General features: G+C 45.5%; 1 protein-coding gene across 5 annotated transcripts in view; it reads left to right on the forward strand.

Annotated features, from left to right (window-relative positions):
- The first annotated feature begins 3311 nt into the window (after window positions 1–3311).
- slc44a5b (solute carrier family 44 member 5b) overlaps window positions 3312–26775 on the forward strand; it is a 38080-nt gene continuing 14616 nt past the window's right edge. For 3 of the 5 annotated variants that reach the window (XM_031574472.1, XM_031574470.1, XM_031574473.1), the window contains exons 1-3: window positions 3313–3526; window positions 18771–18819; window positions 24170–24243. In XM_031574472.1, coding sequence (XP_031430332.1) covers window positions 3490–3526; window positions 18771–18819; window positions 24170–24243 — 160 coding nt within the window. In that variant the 5' untranslated portion in view covers window positions 3313–3489. Of the gene's footprint in view, window positions 3527–18770; window positions 18820–24169; window positions 24244–26775 lie in introns of all 5 variants that reach the window. The other 2 variants (XM_031574471.2, XM_031574474.2) reach the window with 1 other exon arrangement.

A 26775-nucleotide genomic window follows, 5' to 3' on the forward strand; every position in this document is an offset into this window, starting at 1 on the left:
GCTTGAAGAGTTGAAGGGTATGGATGTGTGCTTTGGCTCAAATATAATGCAATAACGCTTGAACAATCCTAAGATTGGCAGCAATGGGGTCTTCTGTGCGTGTTTCCAATGAGGACTGCCAGACTCCTGTCTGAGAGTTTAATGCCAGTGCAGTGATAAAGAATCACCGAGCAGAACCGAAAAGGATCTGTTCCTCAGAAATAGAGTTCTCCCTGAGGCGTTGGCACCTTTAATCAAGCAGCAACTTCATTGACAGCAACACTAATAAACCCAGCAGTTGGAGTTCATTTGAAATGTAGTTCAGACTGGCAAAGAAGAAACAAAGACCATATGGAGCACACTTAAAGCATGAGATAGGAATAATAATGGAATGTTATTATTTTTCATCTGCAGCATTCTTTTATCACTCCCTTTAGTTTTACACTGTTTATGATCAATATGTGTGTAATTAAACTGCTCCCTGTGGCTACAGGCTTAGGCTCTATTTCGTGGCCATGATTGCAAATGCTGTCTCTGGAACAGGCACTATTTTAATGAAGCTAGTCCTCCTTTCCAATGACACGACAGACTGCATATGCACTCAAGCAGTTCCAAACAATTCATGTGGGGTGCCATGGCAAATTATGTTTTTATTTTATAAATATGCAGTCAGTTAATTGCCATCCAGAATACTTAGAAATATTATGCATGAACAACTGAGAGAAGTAATTGTACTTAATGGTAGGACATGTTTATACCTCACATAAAAACCAATGGATAAAAACTGTGTTTGCTTTGAACTAGTTATGATCATCATTGTATTTTCCGTTGCCTTGAATTGTGCTTGGGGTCAAAAATATGCTTACAATCTGCTTCTATCCCGTTCCAACGAGTGTGTTTTTCTGAGACACCCTGGCATCACGGCAGAGATGGGAGAGAGGGAACAGGGGCAGCCACTTGGAGAGCCTTTGGATGTTAATATATTCACAGCAGATGTCTGGCAGAGCCCAGGCGGTGCCCGCCCTGCCCTCCCTCCCTGCTCTTTGCCCCCTGAGAACAGAAATGTGCTCAGGCCTCCTGGGAGCACTGCACCCTAGGAGAAGAGATTAAACACCCCAAGACTCTGGCTGCCACCTCGCTGAGCCCAGCGCAGCTCCATTTTTTTCTCTGCGCGGTGGAGTTCTGATTTGCACTTTAATAGATGTTCGTTGACATGCCACTTGGCATTGATTGTCTTTAACCGTTGCACCTGTGCACTGAATCATGAAGTGATGCAGCAGTGTGATACTATGCAAGTAGATCACATTCCTTATGTATATGTTTTAGACAGAGGATTGTGTTTAAAATGTGGAAATAGCACTGATGGTAGTGAGGTATACATGCTGACATTAGTCTCATCAGAGTAATACAATTGATTCAATTCAATTAAAAAAAATGTATATTTATGAAAACCACTTTTAATTTAAAAATGTACATTTCACAGCAGATGCCTAGAGCTTCATTAAAGTATTGGTATAGGAGCCAACTACGTAATCATTAATTCGTGTCACATTTGACAAAAAATAGTTTGAACAACTTTGTTAAACAGTAACTGGCAAAAAGAGAGAGCATGCAGACTAATGCTGTTTTTAGCTGCTGACCTCACAAACTTTAAACAGCTTCTGTGCAGTTTTTACACCACAGTGTTTGTGATTAAGCTTTCACCATGGTGAAACTTTTGAGTGGAAATTTCAATTAGTAACTAAGAGTAATGTTATACTGCCCCCTTGTGGGAGTAAATGGCTCAGCGTGAATTAGTTCTCTTATAATCGAAGTCATACATGAACACATTTTCACTGGAGATACGCTCAGATTTTCTCTCTTTTTAAAAATATGGGATTTAGTAGTTTAGTAGTAGGGTTCTTCTCGAGAGATAATAGAAATTTGACAATGTTTTATGCTTTTAAAATAAGATTTTTTATCACTGCCATAATGCACAGAAGTATGTATGCAGGCCAACCCTGGGGTGCCAAACCATGGATTCAGTCATACAGTGCCTTTGAAGTAAATTGATCACGATCATAATGGTATATTACCAGCTACCAGGACCTAGATGCATTGAAGTCAATACTTGTACTAAAATATGGGTCATTGAGTTTATGACCTAAAACTGTTTAGAGATAATGTTATCAAAATCGTCTCTTTTACTGTTACCTCAGGTCATTCCAGATTCTAGTCCGTTTGAAGTGATGCAACACTTATCTGCACTTATTGCTGGCTCTGCACAGATATGTTCAGACCACAGATATGGCATTTTGGTGTCAGTCAGTATCATCAGCTGCAAATGCAACGGTGCAAATACACTCACAATGTAACACAGAAATTCATATCTGGTTAAGTCTTCACAATTGTGCTTTTTAAAGGTTTAGATAATGATTATGTGCAGTCGTTGTCTTATCTCCTATTAAACACTTGCCAACTGTATTGATTTGGAAAAAGTAGGACTATTCGTGTAGCTTATGAACATTCTGAGATGTTGTTGTTGTTGCTGTTTACCCTAAAATAACAGCAGGGTGTTCATTAATTAATGGCATACTCTAATTTCAACTCTGTGAAAAGACATAATTATAACTTGCAAGAAGTCATTATGAAATGCAATGAAGTCAAATATGAAATGTGGCAACATGTCTTGAAAACAGCTGTACTGTATCTACCAATTAAACTGGTATGGAGATATTTGGGTTCATTGCTGCCATTTGGCTGAGTAGTTTATGGAAGAAATAGGAGGCCCATTTTATATTACTCTTATATTGCCTTCTAACAGTACTTAGGAACTATGCTGCCTTAACTTTATGGTGTCTTCATCCCAATAAGTGGGACATTTCTGGTTGTGCTGTTTGATACAGGTGAACCTTTGTTTCAGAAACTTCAGTCATAGTCCAGAATGCTTAATTTGGATGGTTCTGTGTACATGTTCGTGGTAAAAGCGTCAAATCTAGTCTAGTCTGTATGAACAGGTATTTTTGAGTGATACCTTAAATAGCCAATAACACACGGTGTAGGGAGTATTTATATTACAGTATCATGCATCTATCACAATGTTATAGACTAAAAAGATTACATCGGATTGGTGAATAACATGAAAACGGTTAGTGTCTGTCTGTGATAAGTCCCTATTATATGTATCCGATAGTGTAAAGCAGTCTGACCACAGCTCACTATTTGTTTGTGCTGTCCTCGAACAAAGCCTCTGCAAGAACACTTTGGATTGTTCATGCCTTGAATGCCTGCGCGACTCCTTTAAGAAGGCTTCCGGTGTTTTGTCGAGCTGTGTTCGCTTTGGCTCACACTGTAGATGACGCTGTCCCGTGCTGTAAACACGGCTGACGTTGAGCTGCGTGGCCCAGACTGCTCTAATCAAGGACTCGCATTATATTCGTGGACGGGGCTAGCGAGGCGCTATTCACATCCTGAACCTCATATGCAATCACAAAAACAAAGACACGCGAGAAATCTGCCGTCTGCCGTGCAATGGCCAGGAAAACGGAGATCCCTTCTTCATATTATGGTGAGCGCTCTTCTTTTGAAAATCTTTGTTGTGTATGAGCAAGTTTTTTCTTCACCGTATGCTCTCGTTAAGACAGCTGACAAAGAGACTGGAATAACGGTTTCCCCCGAATTCCACTGCATCCCCCTCTAATTGTTTAATTTTTTTGGCTCAATATCCTCGTTAAAACACTGAGTTTTTTGCAACACTACGGGTGCATAATAGCTGCATTGTGTCAGGTTTTCTCCTTCGCGACTATGCTACTTTCTTACCAAACTGGTAAGTGGGTCGTCAATGGGGGAAAACAAAGAGGCAGCGCTTGTTATTTTCATACTAATTCCATTCCATTCACTTCTTGTCCCGTCTTGAAAATAATTCCTAAACAGATATTTATAGCCTACAAAACATTGTCGTCGATTGTCAGATTTTGATGCGACGCTTTGTTGTCAAACCCTGTCTCATCTTTGTACAGTAGGCGTTTTTGTGTTCATAGTAACATTATCTCATCACGTCTAATTGTCAGATTCGAAGTGTTCTGTATCGTGAACCTTCTTGGCTCGTTACAAAATTACAAACGTTAACACGGAACGTGTCATTGTTATCTAAAACTCTACTATTATATTGCTTACTGTCTGAAGATACTTAGATTTTACTGTGGTGATAGAAATTAGTAATCTTACTGCTTCAGAACAGTAGCCTACACTGTATGCCCCCTCTCCTACAGCTCACAGTATATCTTCCCCTTAGGCTTTCATATCGCTGTATTTGTGGAATTGACTCAATATTGGCAGTAATATGTAGTCTGAAATCTATACCTATAGGAAAGCATCACACCATGAGCCAGCCCAACTTCACTCTATTATCCAGTCTAAAAAATAGAATCTAAGTTACAATTTCTCCGGACAGACTGGCAGAAACGCTATTAATACGCCAGGCTATTATTGCTGCGGTCTGACGGCTAATTTTAAGACTTTCTACCGTAGCCTACTCAGTGTGAGGGCAGGGCAGGTGGCGTACAGTAGCTGGTTCTGTCAACCTTGGCACAGCAAGGTGCCTGCCCTTGCATTGTGACCCCCTGTATGATTCAACTCCCAGTGGCCTGCCAATCATGTACTATAGCCTGTCAGCTTGAGCAGGGGATTTACTGCAACTAACTGCCACATTTGAATACCAACTGTGCCTCTAAATGACACTGTACCCATTCGTGTTGTGGAAGAAAGACTGTTCAGTGGCCTTTAATATGGCTGTATCACTAATCTACTGTACAGTATTCTTTTGTATTCTCTGCCTTGAAGGAATAACGAATAATATATTACGACTTTCCAAAACATTCAAAGACTTTTTTGTTATTCAGTCAGAGTGAGTTCTCACTGTGGGCATTTTGAAGTGTTTCTCCTCTGTGGTGCCTTGAAGGCAGGTCTCTGCGGCTTTAAATTCATGGGCTGTGAGAAGCAGTGGGGCATGGAGAGGACTTCTGCTGACTCCCCGTGTTCAGGTCAGCTGTTCTGCCCCAAACGGCCATCCTTTTCAGCAGCTCAGGCCCGTGAAAGAAACTTCCCCCATCCGTCTACTCGCCATTCTCGCCGCTGACACCCAGCTGAGATGGCACTGTGCTGTGGAAATGGCTGCTGTTTTCATTTCAGCCGAAAAAGGGGTACCATTCGTTAACACGTCCTCTACTCTATACTAACGTAGCATGCAGAGAGAGAGCTGTGGCACATCCTCCAATGTTCAACCTTGCTGGGTTGAAGTATTAATAAAGACTGTACGAACCACAGCATGCTCACTCTAAACTTCAGAGAGGTGACTTAAAAGGCTCGCTCACTCCTATGAAAGCCATGAGCTCAGCACCTTGTTAATTAACAGATTTCCCCGCATGATCAGCCTGCCTGAGTGTGCTGTTTCTAAACCGCAGGCCAGCGGAAGAAGAAGAAGAGGGGGGGGGGGAATAACAATGATGGAAGAGAGCAAATGAAATTCTTGATTGTGAGGTGGAGACAATGCGCTCCCAGCACCCCCAGTCTTCAGGGATTCACTTCAAAAACTGTCCCTTTCCCCGGGAACAGGAATAGATGCGGTGTAGGCCTCTCTCAAGTGCACGAACAAAAGCACAAAGAACAGAGCTCCAGCCAATTAGACAGCAGTCTCTCTAAAGCATCTTTATTATAGGGCTGTGTTTTATTTATTTATGGAGGAGAAGCCTCACATCCCAACTATGCAGACAGAGAGACGGCCTGTACGTACTTTATTTGGAAACTAACTGATAATGGCAGTGGTTGACTGATCAGAGTCAAGAAGATCACATCCAGGAAAGAGAATTTAGAACACAAGACTGTGACTTTGATTTTCCTCTTTGTGTTGGACATTGATAAATAGCATGCAGGCAGCACTATTCTGTTATGGTGTGAATGTAAGGTATGATGAGTAAGTAAATGTAAGTGAGATGACTGTTCAGAGATGCATGCCTGCAATGATGCATGCTGCTCTGGTTTTGAATGCATGGCAAAAAAAGGAGACTTTGTTGATCTGAAGTGGAATGGGAAGGATTGTGCCATGAAGCTCTTTGCTGATGCTGATCTGGAATTAGAGAAGTATTTGGAGAGACAGGGCTTAGAGGAATCCCCAGCCTCGGGATACGGAGAGTGAGATCTCATTAATGCCCCTTTCGAGTCCACATCAATGTGCCGGTCCTCCCTGAAGGACTGAAACAAATTATAGACTTTTTTTCGCTTACTGAGAGAGAGTTCAGTGGTGAGTAGAGTTACGGTGCCATTCTGCAGTTAATTGGATGTGTTGCAAATCTTTTAGGAGATGCCGATAATTCGGCACTGTTTGAAGACTTTGCCGGAGAATTTCCATGAACGAGAAAAAAGTTACAGAACGTGCCACATGTGGATGATAATCACGATGAAAAACATGACCACAGGCGAGGCTGTGAATTTAATACGTGCCTCAGGGGAGAATGTTATCTGTGCAGGGAGTAGAGTGGACTTCAGTGCTTAGTCTAACGTAGTTCCTTACATAAGCAAGACGCGACAGTGTAATCCAGACGGAAAGCGATGAAGAGGAGGGACAGGCGTGTGAAGGGTGGGGATGAAGAGGAGGTTTAGCTCAGAGTTGCTGTCTCACCTGGTCATGACACAGTGTCACAGTGATGCATCGCTCACCGTCATGCAGTTAAGTCATGCACTGAGGAAGGATGTAGGCCTACATGTAGAACTCAAAGAAAGTATCAGTCATAGTTCGGAACAATCTGCTAGTTAGTAGAACTACCAGAAGTCATATGCCTTACAGTCATAATCCTGCTTTTGTCCTTTAATTCTCATCGAATAACTATCTATTTATAATCTTTTGTAATAACATTGTACACCTGTCTGTTAGCCTATAATAAAAGTATAACGTTATCAAGTTATGGTATTTATAACAGGTAAAAGGTTCCTACATTCCTTGACGCTCATTTGTATTCATGCTGTGCCCTACTCATGGGTTGATTAAGCTTCTACATCAAATCAGGTGTTTTTTAACATTAGATTAATTACTGCCATCATCTTAATTAATGATTCTATTAGCAGCTATGGAACATTGGCCCTCCATGGATCATGTCCGTTAAGTAGTGTCTGGAGTTTTGGGTGAGCCACTTTTCAGAAATGGTTCCATTAAGTCATAAATCAAATTATATTGCTGTCTCTCTGACAGTGAGGGTAACATGTTACGCTTATGCTCCTGATCAAAAGATTAGTTGCAAACCACGACATATGTAGTTAAGTTGGCAGCATGTTTATGTTGTTAGGATTTCAGAATATAGTAAAAGAGAAAATGGTTTAATGAGTAGACTTGGTGATCTAATTGTTGGATGGGAATATACTGCTCCTGCATGATATGGTCCGTGGGTATAGCGTAATTTATATTTATATAATGTATAACGTACTTTAAATGCATTTCTTTATTCAGTGCTGTGTTGTTGTGTGGGGTTGGGGTTGGGGGTGCACGACAAATTTGTGGGACTTTGTCTGAGCTGATGATCCGAATCAAACGCCACATGGATTATGCAAAAATTCCATCTGTGGGGATGTTTAACTGTATAATGGTGGCATTTTCTCTACAGTGACTCTCTGTATGAGCCACACTGAAACTTTTCAGGATTAAGAAAATGGATGTCTCCCCCAGCATCTCTTCACATTATCCATAACAAAGCCTATTAAGCCTGCGGCTGATCCCCCCGTGAAAGGATCATTTCACACCAGAGGAGGCTACTTGTGCGACTGAGAAGAATGTTTAGCGTAGTATTTCATATCAAAGACACATTCATGCTCACACTCGGCAAACATGACCACCCCTACCCGCCTGGTACAGACTGTCACGCAAGCTACTAAGGCGGCTCTCAAATGCCCTTCACAGAAACCCAAAGCAGCCTTGTGCTTCAGCAGAGCCTCGCTGCAGTGACTGTAAAGCACTGGATGAAGCCATATATCTCATCTTTAATATATAGCCTTATATAAAGCCATACATCATTACTCCAGATCTGCTTAGGTAGAACATTGTGTGTGTGTTAGATGAAACAAACTGCCTGTCATTGGGGGACAATCGTTAATTTTGTTGTGGTTGAGCATTGACTAGTTTTCTTTGTCACGGAATAGGATCTCTCTGCAACCCAGGTCACCAGTGATAAAAGCATTGGAATGACCTCAAACTAAAACGGGGCCTCAACCAACAATGCTGTCCCCAAAGGAGGCTGTAGCCCTCAACAGAGTTGCTGACTAAGGCTTCAACCCACATAGCCACAGGGGTCCCACAGAGGCATAGTGGTTTTGCGTTGAGGTTGGCCTCTGGAGTAGTTGACTAGCCTACTGCAGTGCTTTGGCATAGTTTTTTACCCTTTGTTGTTGCGGCTTGCTGTTACGTATGCTTCCCCGTGCGGTCTCGGAAACGAGGCCGTAAGTTGTTGTTCTTTGCAGTTGACGCAGAGGAAGTTACCTGAACGAAGCTTGAGGAGGAAGCTGTGGGTTTATTATTAGAACATCAGGTTGTAGCCCTCACTGCTGTCTGACTCAGCAGTAACTCAGCCTCAGGGGGAGGGATTCGACCTGTAAACATTCCCATTGTCCTCTCTTATCATTGGCTCCCCTGCCTGCCTATCTCCTGTCTGTGCGCTGTTTCTATGGTGACGATTAGAGGAGCTTCACTTGACTGCGCTGATAAGAACGTAGTTTGGGCGTATCAGGAGACAAGGTCTTTCCTCACCTGCATACCAAGAAGGAAGTCATGACAGCCCTAAAGGTCACATTGTAGTTGTTTTTAGAGGCCACGGATGAACAAATACAAATAAGTCCAAGTGGAAGACAGATGATCTGTGCCCTTTTCATTTCACTGTATTGCAGTTGTTATATAATCACCATACTGGAATTCATTGATTTTCAGTGGCGGGGCCTGTGACAAGGATGAGGGGATACATAAATGCATGGATAGACTGATAGTTAGATGAGTGCAATGCAGGGTGATTGAAGGATCTCCACAAATTGCAGTTTCTCAATATATTGCAAACTCTTTTGTGGTACATTGAATAAATGAGTTACTGACCCATGGCAAGTCAACATTATCCTATTTATAAGTAGTTCAACATCAACGACACTCATTTTATATAAACGTGGGAGGGCACATGAAGATGTCTGTGTAACCAAGCTGGGTATTTGGACCAGCTGATTCATCACTCTGGGTCAGGCTGATACATATAGCATGTAGCAGCGCTAGCTACCTCTTTAAAAAGGGCATTATCACCTCATTATACACCTATATGACAATTCACAGCAACAAGCCATCTTAGGCAATACGATTAGTGATGCAAAACAGTCTGCATTTTATCTGGACCAAAATGTGGGGACCTGAAAAAAATGTATACGAAAATGGAAAAATGTGTTGGGTGGCTTGGTCAGAATGTATAGACAGGTTCGTGGGTGAATGAATGGTCCGAGTATGAGTTACTGGCAGTTATGGTAAATAGTGTGGGCTGGGAGACCTATCGACCACAGGCAGGATTGAGGGAAATAGAGGAGTGGTTGTAGGGAAGGCTGAGTGGCGAGATGAGTAGATGGAACTCTGGTAAGGAAGGAAAGGTGGGATCGCTGCAGTTTTTAGGAGGTTCTTTCCTTAGGGAATTAGTTGCTGTGAAAAAAACCATTGGGTTTTGTCATGGTTTCCATGGCAACTGCAGATGAACGACAGTACAAATGGAAAAGGGGAGTGGTGCTAGATGTAGCAGGAGTAGCTTCAAAAAAAGTTTAAATAATTTATGAAGTTGAGATAACAGTTCTAATCTCATGTCAGACAGACATATGCAGATGCCGCTGAGGCTAACAAACAACACATCCACTGTGCCGACCAGAATTAGTGTGTGATATTATTATTCAAAAGAATAGGTGAATGAAAAAGGCATATTAGTTTATTGTTGAAAATAGCACAAGCAATAGAAAGCAGAGACAGTCAGATTCCTCACTAATGTGCTGGTAGCTATAGGTACAGCAGGCAAAAGAAGGTGAAGATATGCAGAAGAGAAAGGATGCAGGGACAGAGGATGCAGTTACATGAGGCCCTGGAGGATTAGGGAAACGATCACCTGACAAACAGAAGCAGTAGTCTTACGTCTGGCATTTGCATATATTTTCTCAGTAAAAAAATAAATAAATGAAATGAGCACTTCCGAAACTGTCGAAGGTTAGTGTGTATTGAGGCCGTATCAAAGCTATGCCTAAGTACTTAAGTATAACTAATGAGGATGAGAAGAAGTGGGATTGAAAGAAATGAAACGGTAGATTTATTTCATACAGCATTAATTCATCCATGTATTCATAATTCAGTTGTCCTCAGGACAGAATCTACTACATTACATCAGCAAAAAAGGAATTTCCTCATTTAAAGTGGCCTGATGCTTCCCAAATCCTCTGTGCATTTGAATGATTAACTCTGTGAGGTCTGGTGACCACAATATACACACGACATACTCCCAACATGTTTGCATGTTGTGTCATTGAATTATTTCCTCATGTGCTATTTGTTAAAAACAATACGTTTGAATGTATTTTAAAATGTTTGAAGGGCACTGTGAGAGATTAACACTGAGAGGTGAGTGGAGTTTATTTTCAGCACATCCTGGATACGCTACGGACGATTTATTTTTCCTGCTTTTCCTTGCATACTGTATGTAGGCTAGTTATTTTTTTTTTCCTGCAACCTGTGAGTGCAATGAAAGGAGTCCTGTGTGTGCTGGGTGGAGGGGCACTAAGAGCCTGTGTGTGTTTATGTGTGTTTATGGAAAAATGTAGACGGCACCAGAAAGCATTAGAAAGGGTGGGGACAAACTAAACACACTGAAGGTAGCAGCTGGGATGATGTGTAGGAAGGCCATCGTGTAAGATTAATAAAAACGCTTCAGTGAAGGTGGGATCTGTGTTATTGGAATGCAATGTGCCGAAAAAAACACTTTTTTCTCGTGTCATGTTGACCTTGTGTTCTGGACACGCCACACAGTCGAGGGATGGTCGAAAAAGCTTTTCTTTTAAGTGTTCTGGAGCATTTGGAATGCCAAGGCAATAAACGGACAGGCTTCTGAGATGTAATCGACCAGCAGCTCAAGAGATGACGGCTAAATTGCTGTGAAAATGGCTCAGACTCTGGGCACCATGGCGGGCTGATTTCACCGATGTGTTTTGTATGTGTGTGTGGTTCTGGGGTGGGTGTGTGTGTGTGGGTTGTGTGTGTGTGTGGGTGTGTGTGTGTGTGTGGGGGGTGGGGGTGGGGGGGCAGTGAGATAAGGTGTCAGCACACTGACGGCTGCCCGGGGTCTGCTGGGGCTGTCAAGGGGTGGCTGGGTATGGGTGGGGTGGAGGAAGGGGTGGTTGCAGTAGAAAAAAAAGACCAAGATTTTTTTTATTTAAAATAAAACAAACGCTGGGAGACGTGCCACTCGGCTGCAGGGAACACGCTGCTGCAGCTCTTTGTCTGCTGCTCAGCCTGAGCGCCTGCGAGGCGCCCTCCATTAAACATGAGTGAGTGGGACTTCTGTGTGAAAGCACCTGCCAAGCCAGACCCCCACGCTCCCTTACATTCCAGCCGCCGCAGCCGCCGCCGCAGCCGCACACCTCCTCAGCTGCCCAGACCGCAGCACAGTGGGCTCGGGGCTAAAGCTGTGGCGCCCGGGAGAGCAGACGGGCATCAGGGTGCTGGCACTCGTTACGGTCCTGCTTCTTTCTCTCCTCGTAAACTGTAACATGGCGTTGTGCAGCAGAGCGGAGTAGACATTTGACATGGGCCCTGACCTTTAGAAGTCCAATTTGACCCACTGGGATGTGCTGTGCAAAACACAGGTGGCACGACGAACTGCAGGAGTTTGACTTTAGATGGGTGTTTAATGTGCATAATTCATAGCCTGGTGCTGCCAGCCTACATTGGCATCATTCTTTTTGGTCTGTTAACATTCCAATGGATGCCAGGGCTTGAAGTGTCACTAATGAGTGTTGAATTGTTAAATCCAAATTGAGAGTGACTGGATCAGTGTGTGGCTCACTATACGAGCGCTGAACTCCCCGTGGGATGGGGCTAAAGAGAGGGAGTTAGTTATTCAAACTTGCAGAACCCAGGTGTAGTGGAAGATGAACCATAGCTTCTTTTCCACTGAGGAAAAAGCCTGTGGGGCTTTCTGCTCACTTTTCCCAAGACTTTGTCATCTACAGAACTTCGGATTAAATGGATCCAAATGTGGCACTGTTTCCAACCGCAATGACGGCGTTAGTATCGTCAGACTTCGCGTGAAAAAGCGGCTCTTCTTTGTCATCAGTGGATGATTTCATTTTAACACCTGAAATGTAACACACATAAACAGGAGTGTATTGTTCACTGGTGTCAGCTGTGTGTGGCATGGCCGCTAGCATCCCTTTTTTAGACCTGGTGCTATTAGTCTACAGCAGAGAGCCACGGCGAGGACAGGAAGCCTTAAATGGAGAAAGAGGATACACGCTACACACAGCACACACACCAGCCTTGGAGCAGGTGTTTTATTTTCCCTCAGTTGAAATTCCACAGCTGGCTGACAGTGAGGGAGATAAGAGTCGTCGTCACACACACACACACACACACACACACACACACACACACGCTCTCACAATTCTCCCTGCTCCCACTGACAACCTCGCCAGATATCTGCAAGCTGGCATCGCACGCGATTACGGAACCCCCCCCCCCCCCCCCCCCCCATCTCCCGACTCACCCCTGCCCCTGCTATAAGGCAAAACTAGATTAAGAGTGTTGTTTACGGTATGTTTAGCGAAAGCATGTATACCCCAGTGATGATGCATCCAGTATTTAGGATTAGGGGCTGGGGGTTGATTTGATGGGGCCAATACCTCTCAGCTCATCTCAACTCGGCTCAACTCAGCTCAGCTTATCTCGCTGCTTCGATAGGAGGGGGAAAAACAGGGCTGGGATGGAGGAGAGGTTGCATCATGCCACACATACTGGGGCTCCTTTGTCTCCAAAGCCTTCCCACAGCTGGTCTGTGTCTCAGGCAAGTCATATCAGGGCAAGACGGCTGAGCTCAAGAGAGGCAGAGATGGATAATGAGCTAATGAGGACGGGCACATTTTTAGGGATGACGACTTCCATGTGGTCCGAAAGTGTTCATTTATCATAAACCTTTCCTTGTCATCCAGAGAATTTTTGTATGATCAGCCCCACAGTAGCTAGTACACTAACACTACGCTAATATGACTTCTCTGTAGGGGAAGAAGACGTCATTCCTAAGGTTCTTGTTGCGAGTGTGAGTTGTGGTTGATGTGAGAATAGACTCTTGGGAACTGGCTAACATTTTGAAGTCTGAGAGGTCTCAGACAAGTCCATCTGAGACCATCTGTCCTGTTCGTCACCGACGGTCTGCCTCCCCCAGTGGTGACAGCAGTGAGAGAGAGAGACAGGGGGGGGGGGGGGGGGGGGGGGGGACAGAGAGAGACAGAAAGAGAGGGAGTGAGAGAGAGAGAGGGAAGGAGAGAGACAGAGAGAGAGGGAGTGAAAGACACAGAGGAAGGAGAAGAGATTTATTTTTGCCGTGGCTCTCTGCTGCTTTTTTCTCAGTTCCCAGTGACACTTTCAGAGGGTTAAATATGACAGTCTTCAGTAATTAGAATACAGAAGTGAAACACTTTTTTTACTTTGAATTTTATTTTATGAATAATGCCATTTTATATTGGCGTCTCTACAGAACTCCTCACTACAGAGCTGTCTTGTGGAAAAAGAAATATTCTCTCCCCGTTCTGGTTTCGAGGGGGCCAGAAAGGGCATCTTTTCAACTACTATAGTGATGAAAGACTCTGTTAACATAGTCTGCTGTCTGATACCTTCACACAATCTGCACTGCAGTAATACAAAGGTTCACTCTTCAAGCAACACCTTTTTAAAAATCGCCTGCAATACAGTACATCACTGGAGGCCATCTGTCAGTGAGAGTATTGACATGAATGCTGCTCTAGCTGATCACTGTTGGTAGTGCTCACTACTGTTGTAAAATAGAGCCTCTTTGTGGTGGATCTCAAACCACACCATGAAAGTCAAAGGCCACTGTAATAATACCCATCAGTAGTAAGCAATATCACTAGATCAGTGTATGTATTTGTCCCGTTTCCTCTGCTTTACATGGAGGTATAGCTTGGTATTATGAACGAAATAGGAGATATGTAAGCTGAGAGCCCAGTTATTTGTCATTGGTAGTGTAGGGTCTTCAGTTTTCAGTTTTGGTAGCACAGGAACAGAGAAACGATGACAACTGAGACATGAGATCTGCTCCATGGTAATCATCTTACCAGTAAATTACATCATTGTTGCTAAGACATATGATGAACACGGTAATATCTTCCATTTCCTAAAAAGGAGGAACTGGTTTGGATTGGTTACAGTCGTGACACCTTGTCTGACATTTAAATCTCACATCGTCTTTCTGTCTTCATTTTTTATCCTATTTTCAGATCCGGTACCTCCTGGACCCCTTTAAGTATAAGTCAGTGTTTGCAGTATTGAAAAGGAGTTGGAGAGTGTCAGTAAATCAGCCCAAACTCTCAAGACCTGCATACTCGTTCTGCTCTGCATGTCACTAGTGATTAACTGAGTTTCCATTCGGGGCAACTGGGCAATAGCACAGCGGTGGATGTACCCATAAGCCTAGTCCTGGAGAAAAGCAATCCAGCATTGACTACTGAGAGGGATACAGACCCTGGCCAGTCCTCTGAAAAGCTTGAAATTGATTCATGTTCAACAATGTATCCTCTGAGTGTGCATACCTTTCATAAGGAAGAGCACTACACTCGTCAACAAAACAGACCTATTTAGAACTGAAGGGTTTGCTCCTATCCGAATGTGAAAGCTTTTACTCAGAAAGCAATCTTCTTTCAGAGTTCCTGTTGATTGACTATTCATAGTAGTTAAGAGATGGCAAAGGTAGGGTACAGCCCGCACTTGAACACTGCAGAGACGTCACACAAATGCCAAGCCCCATTATGCTTCTTAGATCTAATGCTGTTAAGATGTGCTGTGTGGTGAGTCAATCTGTTGCCATGCAGGTTGGCAGATTTAAAAAGGGATTGAGCAGAGAGGATTATTTGGCCTAGTCATTTTCTGCTGTTTGCCCGGCACATAATTGTACCCCCCCCCCCTCCCCCCCAACTCCTCCACAGCTGACTCCGTGCAAATTAGAATAAGCTGTTGTTTGTCCCTGTCACAGAGACAAACATTGGACATCCTTCATTATATAGCCCAGCTTATTACAGGAATTGATTGACAGTGCTGAAATCAGATGTGGTGGCTCATTCTATGTGAGAGGGCAGCCCACAGCACAGCTCTGTACCGTATGTTGTAGAAACACGCTGTCTGGTGCAGTTACACGGTTACGGTTATGGCTGAAATTATGTGAGCCATCGCAGAGCGTTTATACAAATGACTGTTCTGAAACGGCGAAGTAATGAAAGGGTCAGCGTGCACGTGCAGATAACATCCGATCATTTACTCTCTCTCGGTCATAATGGTAATGTGTGCCGAATGCTGCTCGCCTCAATCAGAAGCACCGTTTTGAGCGCCACCTGAACAGTTGGCATGCCACAGCCTGCCACGAGGCCTGGCACAGAGCAGATTACCCGGCAACGACGTGTCATCTCTCGCCGTGCCTCTGAGCCAGTTTTCCAAATGTTCTCCTGATGGCCGACTCTGCATGGGGCTGCGGGGCGGAGGAAAGTCGACACTCTTATTCCGCCGCTCCGTCTCTGAGGCCGTTTCACAAGAGGCTCTCGGCCGTTTAGGCTTTCAGCAGCAGCAGCAGCAGTAACTCTGCCTCCGTCAGCTCAGCACTGATTTCTGTAACTACCCAGTTCCCCGCTGAGCACTCAAAAGAGTGCAGCTTCCTGAGAAAAATGAGTCATGCGTCGCAGCTTATTATTTCCTCAGGTCGTTTCTCGGGTCCGCACCCGCAAGAGAAACTCCCCTGGCCAATGCCTAGTTGCGTAGCACACATATAGAAGAAGGCTGAGCGTTAGCATAACCACCCCTTGACATTCACTGGGGTACAGGAAGGAAACCCCTAAGGGAGCTTCATGATGAACACTACATGTACCAGAGCTCAGCTATGCAATGGAGTCTCAAGAAGACCTCAAAGAGCTTGTGAGGTTCTGTTTCCTGCTTCCCTGTGCTAAGCGGAGATCCAGGAATCATCATGGCTCGTGCCCCACCACCGCTGAGCCCTGGACTCACATCTAATAACAGAGAGTGGCTGAGTTCTGTCGCCTGATTGGCTGAGACAGTTCTCTCCCACGGGGCATCCAGTTGGACGTGAAGGCAGCCTTTCGCTGCCATGCAGTCGCCCACCAGTAGTGCCCCTAAGCGGTTGACTGGCAGTGAAAGCATGCCCAAATTGCACCCCCCTCAACCCCCCCACACCCGCCAGCCCGTCTCCCTCCGTCCATTAATTAACTTCTCCCCCCCCCCCCCCCCCCCCCCACTCCCCACCGTGGCACAGTCTGTTTTTCCTCTGTTTTTCCTCCAACTCCAAAACGGCTGTGACTTTCAGTTCCGCAGCGAGGGCCGTTAAGTGAGTTAAGTGAGACGCTTCACTCGCACAGTGTCCACGGTGGGTTGTAAAAAAATAAAGTCCCAGCCAAATGAGTATCAATTACTGTCCTCTTCCTCTTCTTCTTCTTCTTCATTTGCATTCTGCTCATTTCAGCTCATTGCCCTCTGAAATCCTACAGTCGGTGCTGCAGCTGTAGACCTAATTAGCTTTGATTTGAGCTAATGTGCTGCAACCTCGTGGCCTGGGGGTGGTGCGCCTGGCTCCGCTGGGAGCTTTAAGGAGCCGAGGACAATTAATGGGACATCACAGAGAAAGGGCAATAGTCTATTAGTACTGCATGACCAATCAAGAGACAGAGCAAATAGATCTTCGACCTGCTACAAGACTTTTGGTTGTTTTTGTTGAAGAGTTGAAACAGCAATGCCCGTACCATAACAGCATTAAGAGCCCACTTGCCACTTGAAAGCCTTGTAATATCCAACTAGGGAGGTGTGGGCCTTCTCCTGTTTGACATTGGCAGGATATGAGCAGATGTTATAGCAAGAGCAAAACTGCCATGGATGATTTCTGTGGGATTATAACCCAAACAAAGAGATCTTTAATGGTTTATGATTTAGATATAGATCAGGAGGCACTCTACATGCTGGAGACATGTCGTCATCTCTCAGACTGTCATAATTATCCTGGAAGGCCGAACGATTCATGGACTCCCCGTGGCTAACAGCACTGAGTTTGTGCTCACACTGACAAATTACCAGCCTTACGAGCCATCCTGCAGACCAAAGCAAATTTCTTTAGACAGATGGATTTTTATCTCACAGATATTTAGCTGTTCATGTGTCACTTTTGCTTCCATCAAAATGGCAGATCCCTTCTCATGTTTTCTCTCACAGTCACAAGTTTCTTCCAGGAGAAAAAATCCAAGCTAATTTGGCTCATCGTCTCATCATGACCTGTCGTTCCAAATCTTGACAGGCCTGCAGTTCAGTGGGTACGGAGGATAGGGAATATGGCATCTTGTGGCGTGTCTGCATACTAATATTGCCATTGTCAGTTTTTACAGCCATCCTGAAAATATCATCATCATTAGATGAACGCTCTCATTCTGTAGCTTGTCGTAAATGACAATCTGACAGAAATGGGACTTGTCATCCCTTTGAAGTGAGATTCCAGAATATTAGTAAGTGTATGATTCCTCTGATTGGCTGAGCTGTGATCTATCCAGCAAGTTAAGGCTGACGCATATGACCATACCAACCCAGCCGCACTGTGCTGAGGAGCAATGGAGTTGTGCCGGTCCAGATTACCCACACTCTCCCCTGGGAACACAAGCACTTAATTGCCCTGGGAGAGACCTTGGAGCCTGGTGCGGTATCTCTCAGGTTAGCCAGAGAGAGAGAAAGAGAGAGAGAGAGAGGGAGGGGGGAGGGAGAGAGAGAGAGAGAGAGAGAGAGAGAGAGAGAGAGAGAGAAAAAGAAGGGGTGAGACTTTTATCAGCTTGAGAGGAGGGCAGATGCCAGTCAAGCAGCCTCCCACTGCTGGCATGGTGTCTGACCTGTGCTATTCCTCTCCAAAACAACACAAAGAGCAGTGATTGCCAGACTTCATGCTCTCAGACTGAGTTCGTCTGGATGCACTTCTTTAATCTGGACGGGTCAAGGTGGTACACGTGCACTCAAACAGTACTGCCAGGAAGGATTTGTAAGACTGCAGAAGGTGGGAATGTGAATTATTCACAACCAAGGCAGTGCCTTTTTCCTGCTGACCTAGATATGCCCACACACTGAACTAGCCTGGCTATTCCCTTTTTCTACTAAGTATTGTTGTATGGGAATAGTACTCCACTGTACAGCACCGTCATGTTGCTGCCTGCAGTAGCTGGGAAATGACCTGGTTTGTGGGCTTCTTCTGAGTACAGTGATTTGCAATGTGATTCTGTGACACGTTTTGTCACGTTGAACAATGTTATGTCACAGAGTGCAGCTCATTATTTTTAACTGATTGGCATCATGCCATTTAGGTCATAAAGCTCTATGTATTGATCTGTTGACAGTATGTAGTGTTAAGCTTTATTCATGTTCAGCATCTAGTTGGTTTTTGTTTATCTTGATTATGTTAAGAGTCTAAAGATGAATCTGATTGAGATTAACTTCAATGTGTTTCCTTGTGCAGGTGAGCCCCAGAAGTTTGACCCGACATTCAGAGGACCTATTCACAACAGGTACGCCTCATGTCCACATTTCAAATGTACCCACTTGACCTTGCATGACTGTTTGCATTTCGACGTAGCCAGTTCGCTATCCGTCGTTTTTTTTTTTTTACGGTTTCCATTTTCATAGCCTCAAAGAGCACAACCTCACCTTGAAACGTCAAATCACCCACAAACAAAACAAGCCCGCTGTCATCCATCCGCCTCGGCCTCCCGCATCTTTGATTTTTCCACTCGCAGTCCGCTCATTGACTTTTGTTCATGATCTCGTCCACGCGCGCTTACCCGCGGTCGCTGCCCCCGTTGGCCCCTCTTCCCTGAGTGGCCTTGACGAATCGATGACTGGTCAGGCGGTGACGGACTCGAGCGTGAGCCGAGGCGCTAGGAGGTGAAGTGTCGAGCGCCCGCACCAATGCACCAGCCAATCAATGGCTATTAGTCGCACGGCTGGTTAGATTTGCCTTAGTGACACACATTATTAACAGGCCAGCCGGAGCGGGAGCTGGAGCTCAGGACTAGCACTAATAGAAATAAAAGGACAGGACAGAGAGTCTGTGAGCAGGAATAACTGGGCTTGGGTGATTTCCCTCGATGCGGAGCTTCATTTGATTGTATCTGTATTCAAATAATATTTTTATAGTGGTGTGTGTGTGTGTGTGTGTGTGTGTGTGTGTGTGTGTGTGTGTGTGTGTGTGTGTGTGTGTGTTTGTGTGTGTGTGTGTGTGTGTGTGTGTGTGTGTGTGTGTGTGTATATGTGTGTGTGTGTACTCAATCATATTGAATTGTTGCAATTTTCATTTTTCATTTTTTGTGTCAGTATATCAGATCAGTCCCCCATTTGAGCTCTTTGATGTTTCTAAGCATACAGTTTGATAAAGCCTGTTATTCAGGGAATACACATTAAAAGGCTTTAAGGATCACAGAAAGAAATCACTGAAGCAGATAATCAGTTCATCAAATATGCAAGTCATATTTGTGGAGCTTTCGCAAAATGCCAAGCAGTTGTCCTGGTAATGTATTCAAAGATACAATGAACTGACACATCAGTTTTGGCTGCATTTTATTCATGAATTCATTCATCAAATTAATTAATTGTAAATTCATGATATTCTAGTCCAAGTCAGTAGTGGGCATTCACTTGTCATGCCTCTCAGGTCTTGGGGAGCTTTGGCCATGTGTGTGTGTGTGTGTGTGTGTGTGTGTGTGTTCTTGCCTCTCAGGTCTTGGGGAGCTTTGGCCATGCAGGAAGAGACAGCCTCTCAACATGTGACATCATCTCGTAGTTCATGGGAGCCCATTGTATCCCTGTCACAGAACCTCTGCTCCTGCTTGATCTCATTACTGGAGACAGACAGCTTCACTGTCTGTATGTGTGTGTGGGTGTGTGTGTGTGTGAGTGTGAGTGTGAGTTTGTGTGTGTGTGTATGTGTGTGTGTGTGTGTGTGTGTGTGTGTGTGTGTGCATGTAAATAAGTTGAGATTCAGCTTTTGTTTTGTGTGTGTGTGTGTGTGAGTGTGAGTGTGTCTGTGTGTGTGGATGTAAATAAGTTGAGATTCAGCTTTTGTTTTGTGTGTGTGTGTGTGTGTGTGTGTGTGTGTGTGTGCGTGTGTATATGCGTGTGTGTATGTGTGCTGAATCAGAATGGCATCCATACAAGCTTGTGACAGTGTCACAGTTTCACCCACCCCGCCTCAACACCCACCTCCAACCCCCCATGCCCCCCCCCCCCCCCCCCCCCCCCCCCGCTCCCCACGTCATTGGCACCACAGTGACTGGGTCTGTGTCAGAGGCAGGCTGATGCCTCCACTGCCAGGAAACGTCCCTGCTCAGAGCCCCATGTGGCCTCACGGTCTCCCCAGAGTGACCTGCCAGTCCCATCCCTCCCTCTCTACCCCCTGTGCCCTGATCGCCCAGAGCTCAGCCCCATCCCTCCCTCTCTCCCCCCTCGCCCCTGATCACCCGGAGCTCAGCCCCAATGCGCATCTGCGCTCATGGGAGTGTGAGTTACCGCTGCCGCCACAGCAGCCACTGTGCCGGGCTCACATGTTGACGTGATCCGGTGGGAGAGAGAGCCATTGTGAGAGCATGCGTGAGGCTTTTAGCCGAGCAGCACGGGATCACAGCACAGTTGTGCTGTTAAATAGTTTATCGCCGCGGTTGGGATGAAAGCAGGGCTGTGTACAGTATTTATGGACTTTGATGAAGAATAGGCTTCTTTGTGGAGCCTGATTTTCAACTCCTCATCTCACTCCTTTCAACTCTCTCACTGTCTCTCTCTCTCTCTCTCTCTCTCTCTCTCTCTCTCTCTTTATCTTCCTTTGTCTCTTCCAACCTCTCCCATTTCTGTCTCTTCCTCTTCCTATTTCTCTCATTCTCTCTCTCATCTCTCCCAACCCTTTCTATTTTCTATTTCTCAACCCTTGTCCCTTTTCAATTTTTTTCTCCCTCTCTCTGTCTCCCACTCTCTCCTGCTAGAGTCAACCACAGCATTAACTGAGAGGTGACTGGCTTATTGTTGCTCCAAAGCAATTATCCTCAATTTGAAAACACCCTCACCTTCTCCCTCTTTTCTCCTCTGTACTAACCTATAATACGGTGTGTGTGTGTGTGTGTTCAGAGGGATTGGGGGCGGGGGGGGGGGGGGGGGGATTGGATCTTTGACGGAAGGCCCCTCACTTGAACAGATGGCGTAACATACAGCGCACTGACCTTAACGAGCTGGAAGGGGATAGCGTGCTTAACGCAATCAAAGGAGATGTCTAATAGTGGTGCCCTAAATTCCATTTGAGTTTGCCCAGCCTTTGGTGTTACGAGGAGGAAGACGAGGAGGAAGACGGCTATAGAGAGGTTCATCCGTAACAAGAGCGTTGAGGAGTCATTAGCGCCGCAAGTTTCTTTCTCTGGGAGCGGCAGGTTAGCCAGGAGGCTCTCTCTCTCTCTCTCTCTCTCTTTCCTTCTCTCTCTCTCTCTCTCTCTCCTTCTCCCTCTCTCTCTCTCTCTCTCTCTCTCTCCTTCTCTCTCTCTCTCTTTCTGATACACGATGGAAGCAGACATATTGTTAAAATATTTACAGTTAAAATAAAAGCGCAGCTGCTGCTACTTGCAGTATTTATACGGGTGCATAAACCTGCTGCCTAATGGCAGATGTGCTACCGAGCATTTTATAATGTGCCACACGTATCTGCCATCATAACCCTGTCCTCCCGTTTGTGTGTGAAATACATTAGTCTGAAAGTTTAGTGTGTATACGTGTGTGTGTGTGTGTGTGTGTGTCTGTGCATTTGTGTGTTTGGAGGACTTCATTTTCTTTGGAGTTTCCCAAGTGTGAGTGTGTGTGATTGTGTGTGTGTGTGTGTGTGTGAGAGAGAGAGCATGTGAGTGTGTTATTTTAGTGTGTGATGTAGATGTACAGTAGGTGTTTGTGCATATGCCTATGTTTGTGTGTGTGCATACACGCATGCATGCACACACACACATGTTACCATTGATCTGTGCTCGTTGGCCCAGAGCCTGTGTCTGAGGCACTTATCTCTTAAAACACCCATTGTGCTGAAATTGATATTCTGTGAATGCATCACTGATGCAGGCCTCAGGGGCCCGCCTGATATTTAATTATGAAATGGCGATCAGGAACCCCCGTAAGCTGCCTGTTGCCAGCCAGCGTAACGGCCAACCAGAGAGCCATCTCAGCATGGAGAGCTGAAGGTGCAGTCCTCTGTCCTGGTAGAGTGTCTGGCTCAGTCCAAGCCACTTTGTTTTTCATATTTGCACAGAGTTTTATTTGAGCACACACACACACACACACACACACACACACACACACACACAGCTAGACAGCTAGAGGACAATGAGGAGAAATGTGCTGAATTTGACAAAAAAGTGAATTTTATTGTAATGGAGGACGCACCGTTAAAGACCAGCTAAGCACCTCAGAGTGTGCCACTGCACCCTGCACCCTGCAGCCCCAGTCCAACCTCTGAGATCACAGTGATCTCTCTCTCTCTCTCTCTCTCTCTCTCTCTCTCTCTCTGTGGGTTTGTTTTTAATGTGTGAAGATGAAGGGGGCTGATGTCATGCCTGACAGAAAACAGAGGTCTGGCAGTGTGCGGAGGACAGAGAGGAACACCAGGGTAGGGTGGGGGGGGGGGGTTCTGAAGGAGGCTACAGAGAGACTTGAGTGACAGCTCCTCTGTCTTTTCTCCTCTGTGACAGTTCCAAACTGATATGTACTGCTATATGTAAGAAGAGGAGAGAGACAGAGAGGGAGGGAGGGAGAGATAGAGAGAGGCAAAAGAGGGAGAGGGAGAGAGGGAGAAGGAGTAAGAGAGAGAGATAGAGAGAGAGTGAGAGAGATGTGCTGCATGCCAAAGGGGGGGAGAGAGAGAGAGGCAGAGAAAGAGAGAGAGAGAGAGGGAAGGAGGGGAAGAGGAAGTGTGGATGAAAGAAAGAGAGGGAGAAGGAGCGAACGAGGCAGGCATCCTCCCTTTGAAGTGTGCCCCTTTGAGGAGTCCCGGTGGAGGCAGCGGGCGGCTGGGGGCGTAAGCACGTCTCATTAGAGCTGCTGCAATGGCCTGCTCCCGCCGGGACTCACTGTCTTCACTCCACACGGGCAGCCGCCTCCCATTACCTCTCTCTCTCTACCTCTATCGTTCTACCTCTCTCTCCTCTCTCTCTACTTCTCTCGCTCTATCTCTCTCTCTCTACCTCTATCGTTCTACCTCTCTCTCTATCTCGCTCTCTCTACCTCTTTCTATCTCTCTCTCTACCTCTCTCTCTCTACCTCTCTCTTTCTACCTCTCTCTCTATCTCTCTCTCTCTTCCTCTTTCTCTCTCTATCTATCTCTCTATCACTCCCCCACCCTCTTTCTCACCTGACAGAGAACACTGCACAGGGAGATGCCACTCCCCACCCCCCTTTCACCTGACAGAACAGAACACCGTGGGGGAAACCGTCATTTCAAAAGCCAAAAATACTGAGAAGAGCAGATGAGCTCGCGAAACAGAAGCTTTGTTTCTCACTCCACCCCCCCCTTCCCCGCTCCGACTTGCCCATTACCATCCACTTCACAGAGGAGCATCCTGGGATACGGAGCGGTCCTGGGATGCCGGCTGTCTCTGCGTTTCCAAACTATTTCCAGATATGATAATCAGAGAAGCCCAGTGGAGAACGTGGTGGCAAGAAACCCAAAACCTCAAAACCAGATTCTGTGTTTGTTTTGTTTTGATGGAGCGTATAGATTCCAGTAATAATAGATGTGAGGCTCTTTTTTCACATACTCTCTCTCTCTCTCTCCCTCTCTCACTCTCCCTCTCCCTCTCTCTCTCCCTCTCTCTCTCTCTCTCCTCTGCTGTCTTTCTCCAGGAGCTGCACAGACGTCCTATGCTGTGTGATCTTCATCATCGTCATCCTCGGCTACATTGCACTGGGAACCGTGGGTAAGCGGCGCTTGCTCCCTGTTTGCTTGTACTTCATCAGACTCAGTTGCATCTCAGCTTCAGATTGAAACGGTTCTGGGCCACATCTGGGCCGGTTCAGAGTGAGCCACTGTCCAAGTGAGGTGGGAGATCAAAATCCATACAGTGTAGTAGCGCAATATTTTGTGGCAAAAAATTATATCGATACAGTAGTGCCAATTATCGCAATATTTTTATTTTTATATAATTTATTTAATATTATGATTTTGGTTCATACGTCTCCACATGCATCTCCACATGCGTCTCCTCGTCTCTGCATCCTCCTGTGACTCGGCCGAGGTAATATTTGCCCGCCGTTTGAACTGAGTGAGAAATATGTCAGCGTTTGACACATACAGCCGGGCCCAAACACCAGTAGGCGAAGCAATTACCTCTAATCCCTTTCTTTATCTTCATGGTGGTGAGGAATGGCCGCCTATATTCAATCACGGCTGTTTCAGAGCTTATTTTCACCGCACATTTCTCACTTCTCTCCGAGTGTGTAATGAGGGGAATGATTCGTTTTTGGGTCGGAATTATTGCTGGTAATAAGCAGGTCTAGGGGAGAGAGTGGCACACAATTCACCCAAAGAGCAGCCGGGAATTCAGCAGCGCTGAACCAGATCAGAGCCAGATCAGGGCCAGATCAGGGCCAGATCAGAGCCACAGTTGGCTGTTAACAGGGAAAATGTTTTTGAGGGTAAACAAAGAGGCAAATGTTGGGCAAAAGATTGAAAAACATAATAGACCAACAATAGATTACCATGTCTGGGGCTCAGTCTATATATGCAGCATTTCTCTTCCCTCAGAAAGGCTTTTGCAGATATTATTTCCTTTCATAACGTTGTGATTAAGGCAATTCCCCGTCTACAAGATTAGACAGGAGAGACACGGTGCCTGCTGAGGTGACAGCTGCGTTGTGACTTCCCTTTTCACCGTGACTGCAGAAGCTGGCACCCCGCATGAAAGGATGAAACACTCTTATTGACCGGAGGCTATGCTGCGCTGCCATCTTTCTCAGTTCACCTCATAGAGAAATCACAGAGTCCCGCTCGTTTGAAGCGCCTCCCCCTTTGCAACCCATGACAACGCCCGTGATTGTACGAAGCAGACTGTGGGAGAGGAGGAAACCAGCTCCTCCTGCCAGACTCCCAGTCAGCTCCTCAGAGGGGTCACGCCTGCACAGATGAGTGGGTGGCAGGAATGCAGGAATCGTGCTTATTGTGAGACACACGGTTGCTTTGTGCCGCGGCGGCCGAGGCTTCTCCGTGCTTTTTCACTGACTCCCTTTCATCTCGAGTTAATCTGTCTCTCCCATGGACCGCAGTGACCCGCAGTGACCAGCTCTGTCTGAGGCGCTCGGGACGGCCAGCGGCCCCGACGGGAGACTGAGACAATACCAGTCACATGACTCTCAGCTCTGTGGGGTTGTTTTGGTTACACACACACACACTCACATATGCACACAAAAATACTTGCTCTTTTTCTGTATCGCACACAATCTCCCTCTCTCTCTCTCTCACACACACACACACACACACACACACAGACACACACACACACATACACATTCACACACACAAACACACACACACACACACATATATATACACATTCACACACACAAACTCCTCTCTCTCGTTCTCTCTCTCTGAGTAAAACAGATTGAGATCATCTCACTGAGAATTCTATCTGGAGACCCCCTTTGGCAGTAGTCTCACGTCCCAGGCCAAGGGTGGACTTTGTTGTCCAATTACTTTAAGAGAGAGAGAGAGAGAGAGAGAGAGAGAGAGAGGAGTTTGTATGTGTGTGTGTGTGTGTGTGTGTGGGTGGTAGTGGGGAATTGAGGAGACTTTAAATGGCTTTGGGCCTGGCTGTGAATAAGTAAAGAGTGTTTTTGGGCCCTACCCCATTTTTTTAATTGTTTGTCCTCCCTCCCAAGGCGTGGGCTGTGCCTATCATGACACGCTTAGTCAGCGTTACAGAGGTCAAGTGCAAGAGGTTTTCATGACAAAGCTTATTAAAGAGACTGTGCTGAGAGAACGGCCTTGAAGAGGTTGATCCATCTCTCCTTGAGCCAGATGGTTTAGTAGAGATTTGTTTTGTTCAGCCTTCTTTGGGATATCAACACGATCCAGCCTTTTTGGTGGAGCTGAGTTGAGAGAGCTGATGGTAGAGCTGAGTTGGTTCTTTTTCAACATTATCTGCTCGCTTTGTTGGGCCACGCGGATAAAGTGACTACATACTGTTTAGCCATGCTGACCACGTAGATTTGTAGAAATGTTAAATGATGATGTATATTGTTAAACCAGAGTGTCAGCTCTCAGTTCAGATCTTCCCTTCCTTATACCCAGCTGCGACAACTGTCTCAGTAGCACCTTGTTGTTATGAAACATATTTCATATTTTATGAAATTATTTCGGGACAACAAAGGTAATTTAATCTGAAATCTTTACATCACATGACACGGTGATGAAAAATGTGTATTTATATATTTATATGTTATATATTATA

This window comes from Clupea harengus, chromosome 10 (assembly GCF_900700415.2).
Source record: "Clupea harengus chromosome 10, Ch_v2.0.2, whole genome shotgun sequence".
Lineage (NCBI taxonomy): Eukaryota > Metazoa > Chordata > Actinopteri > Clupeiformes > Clupeidae > Clupea > Clupea harengus.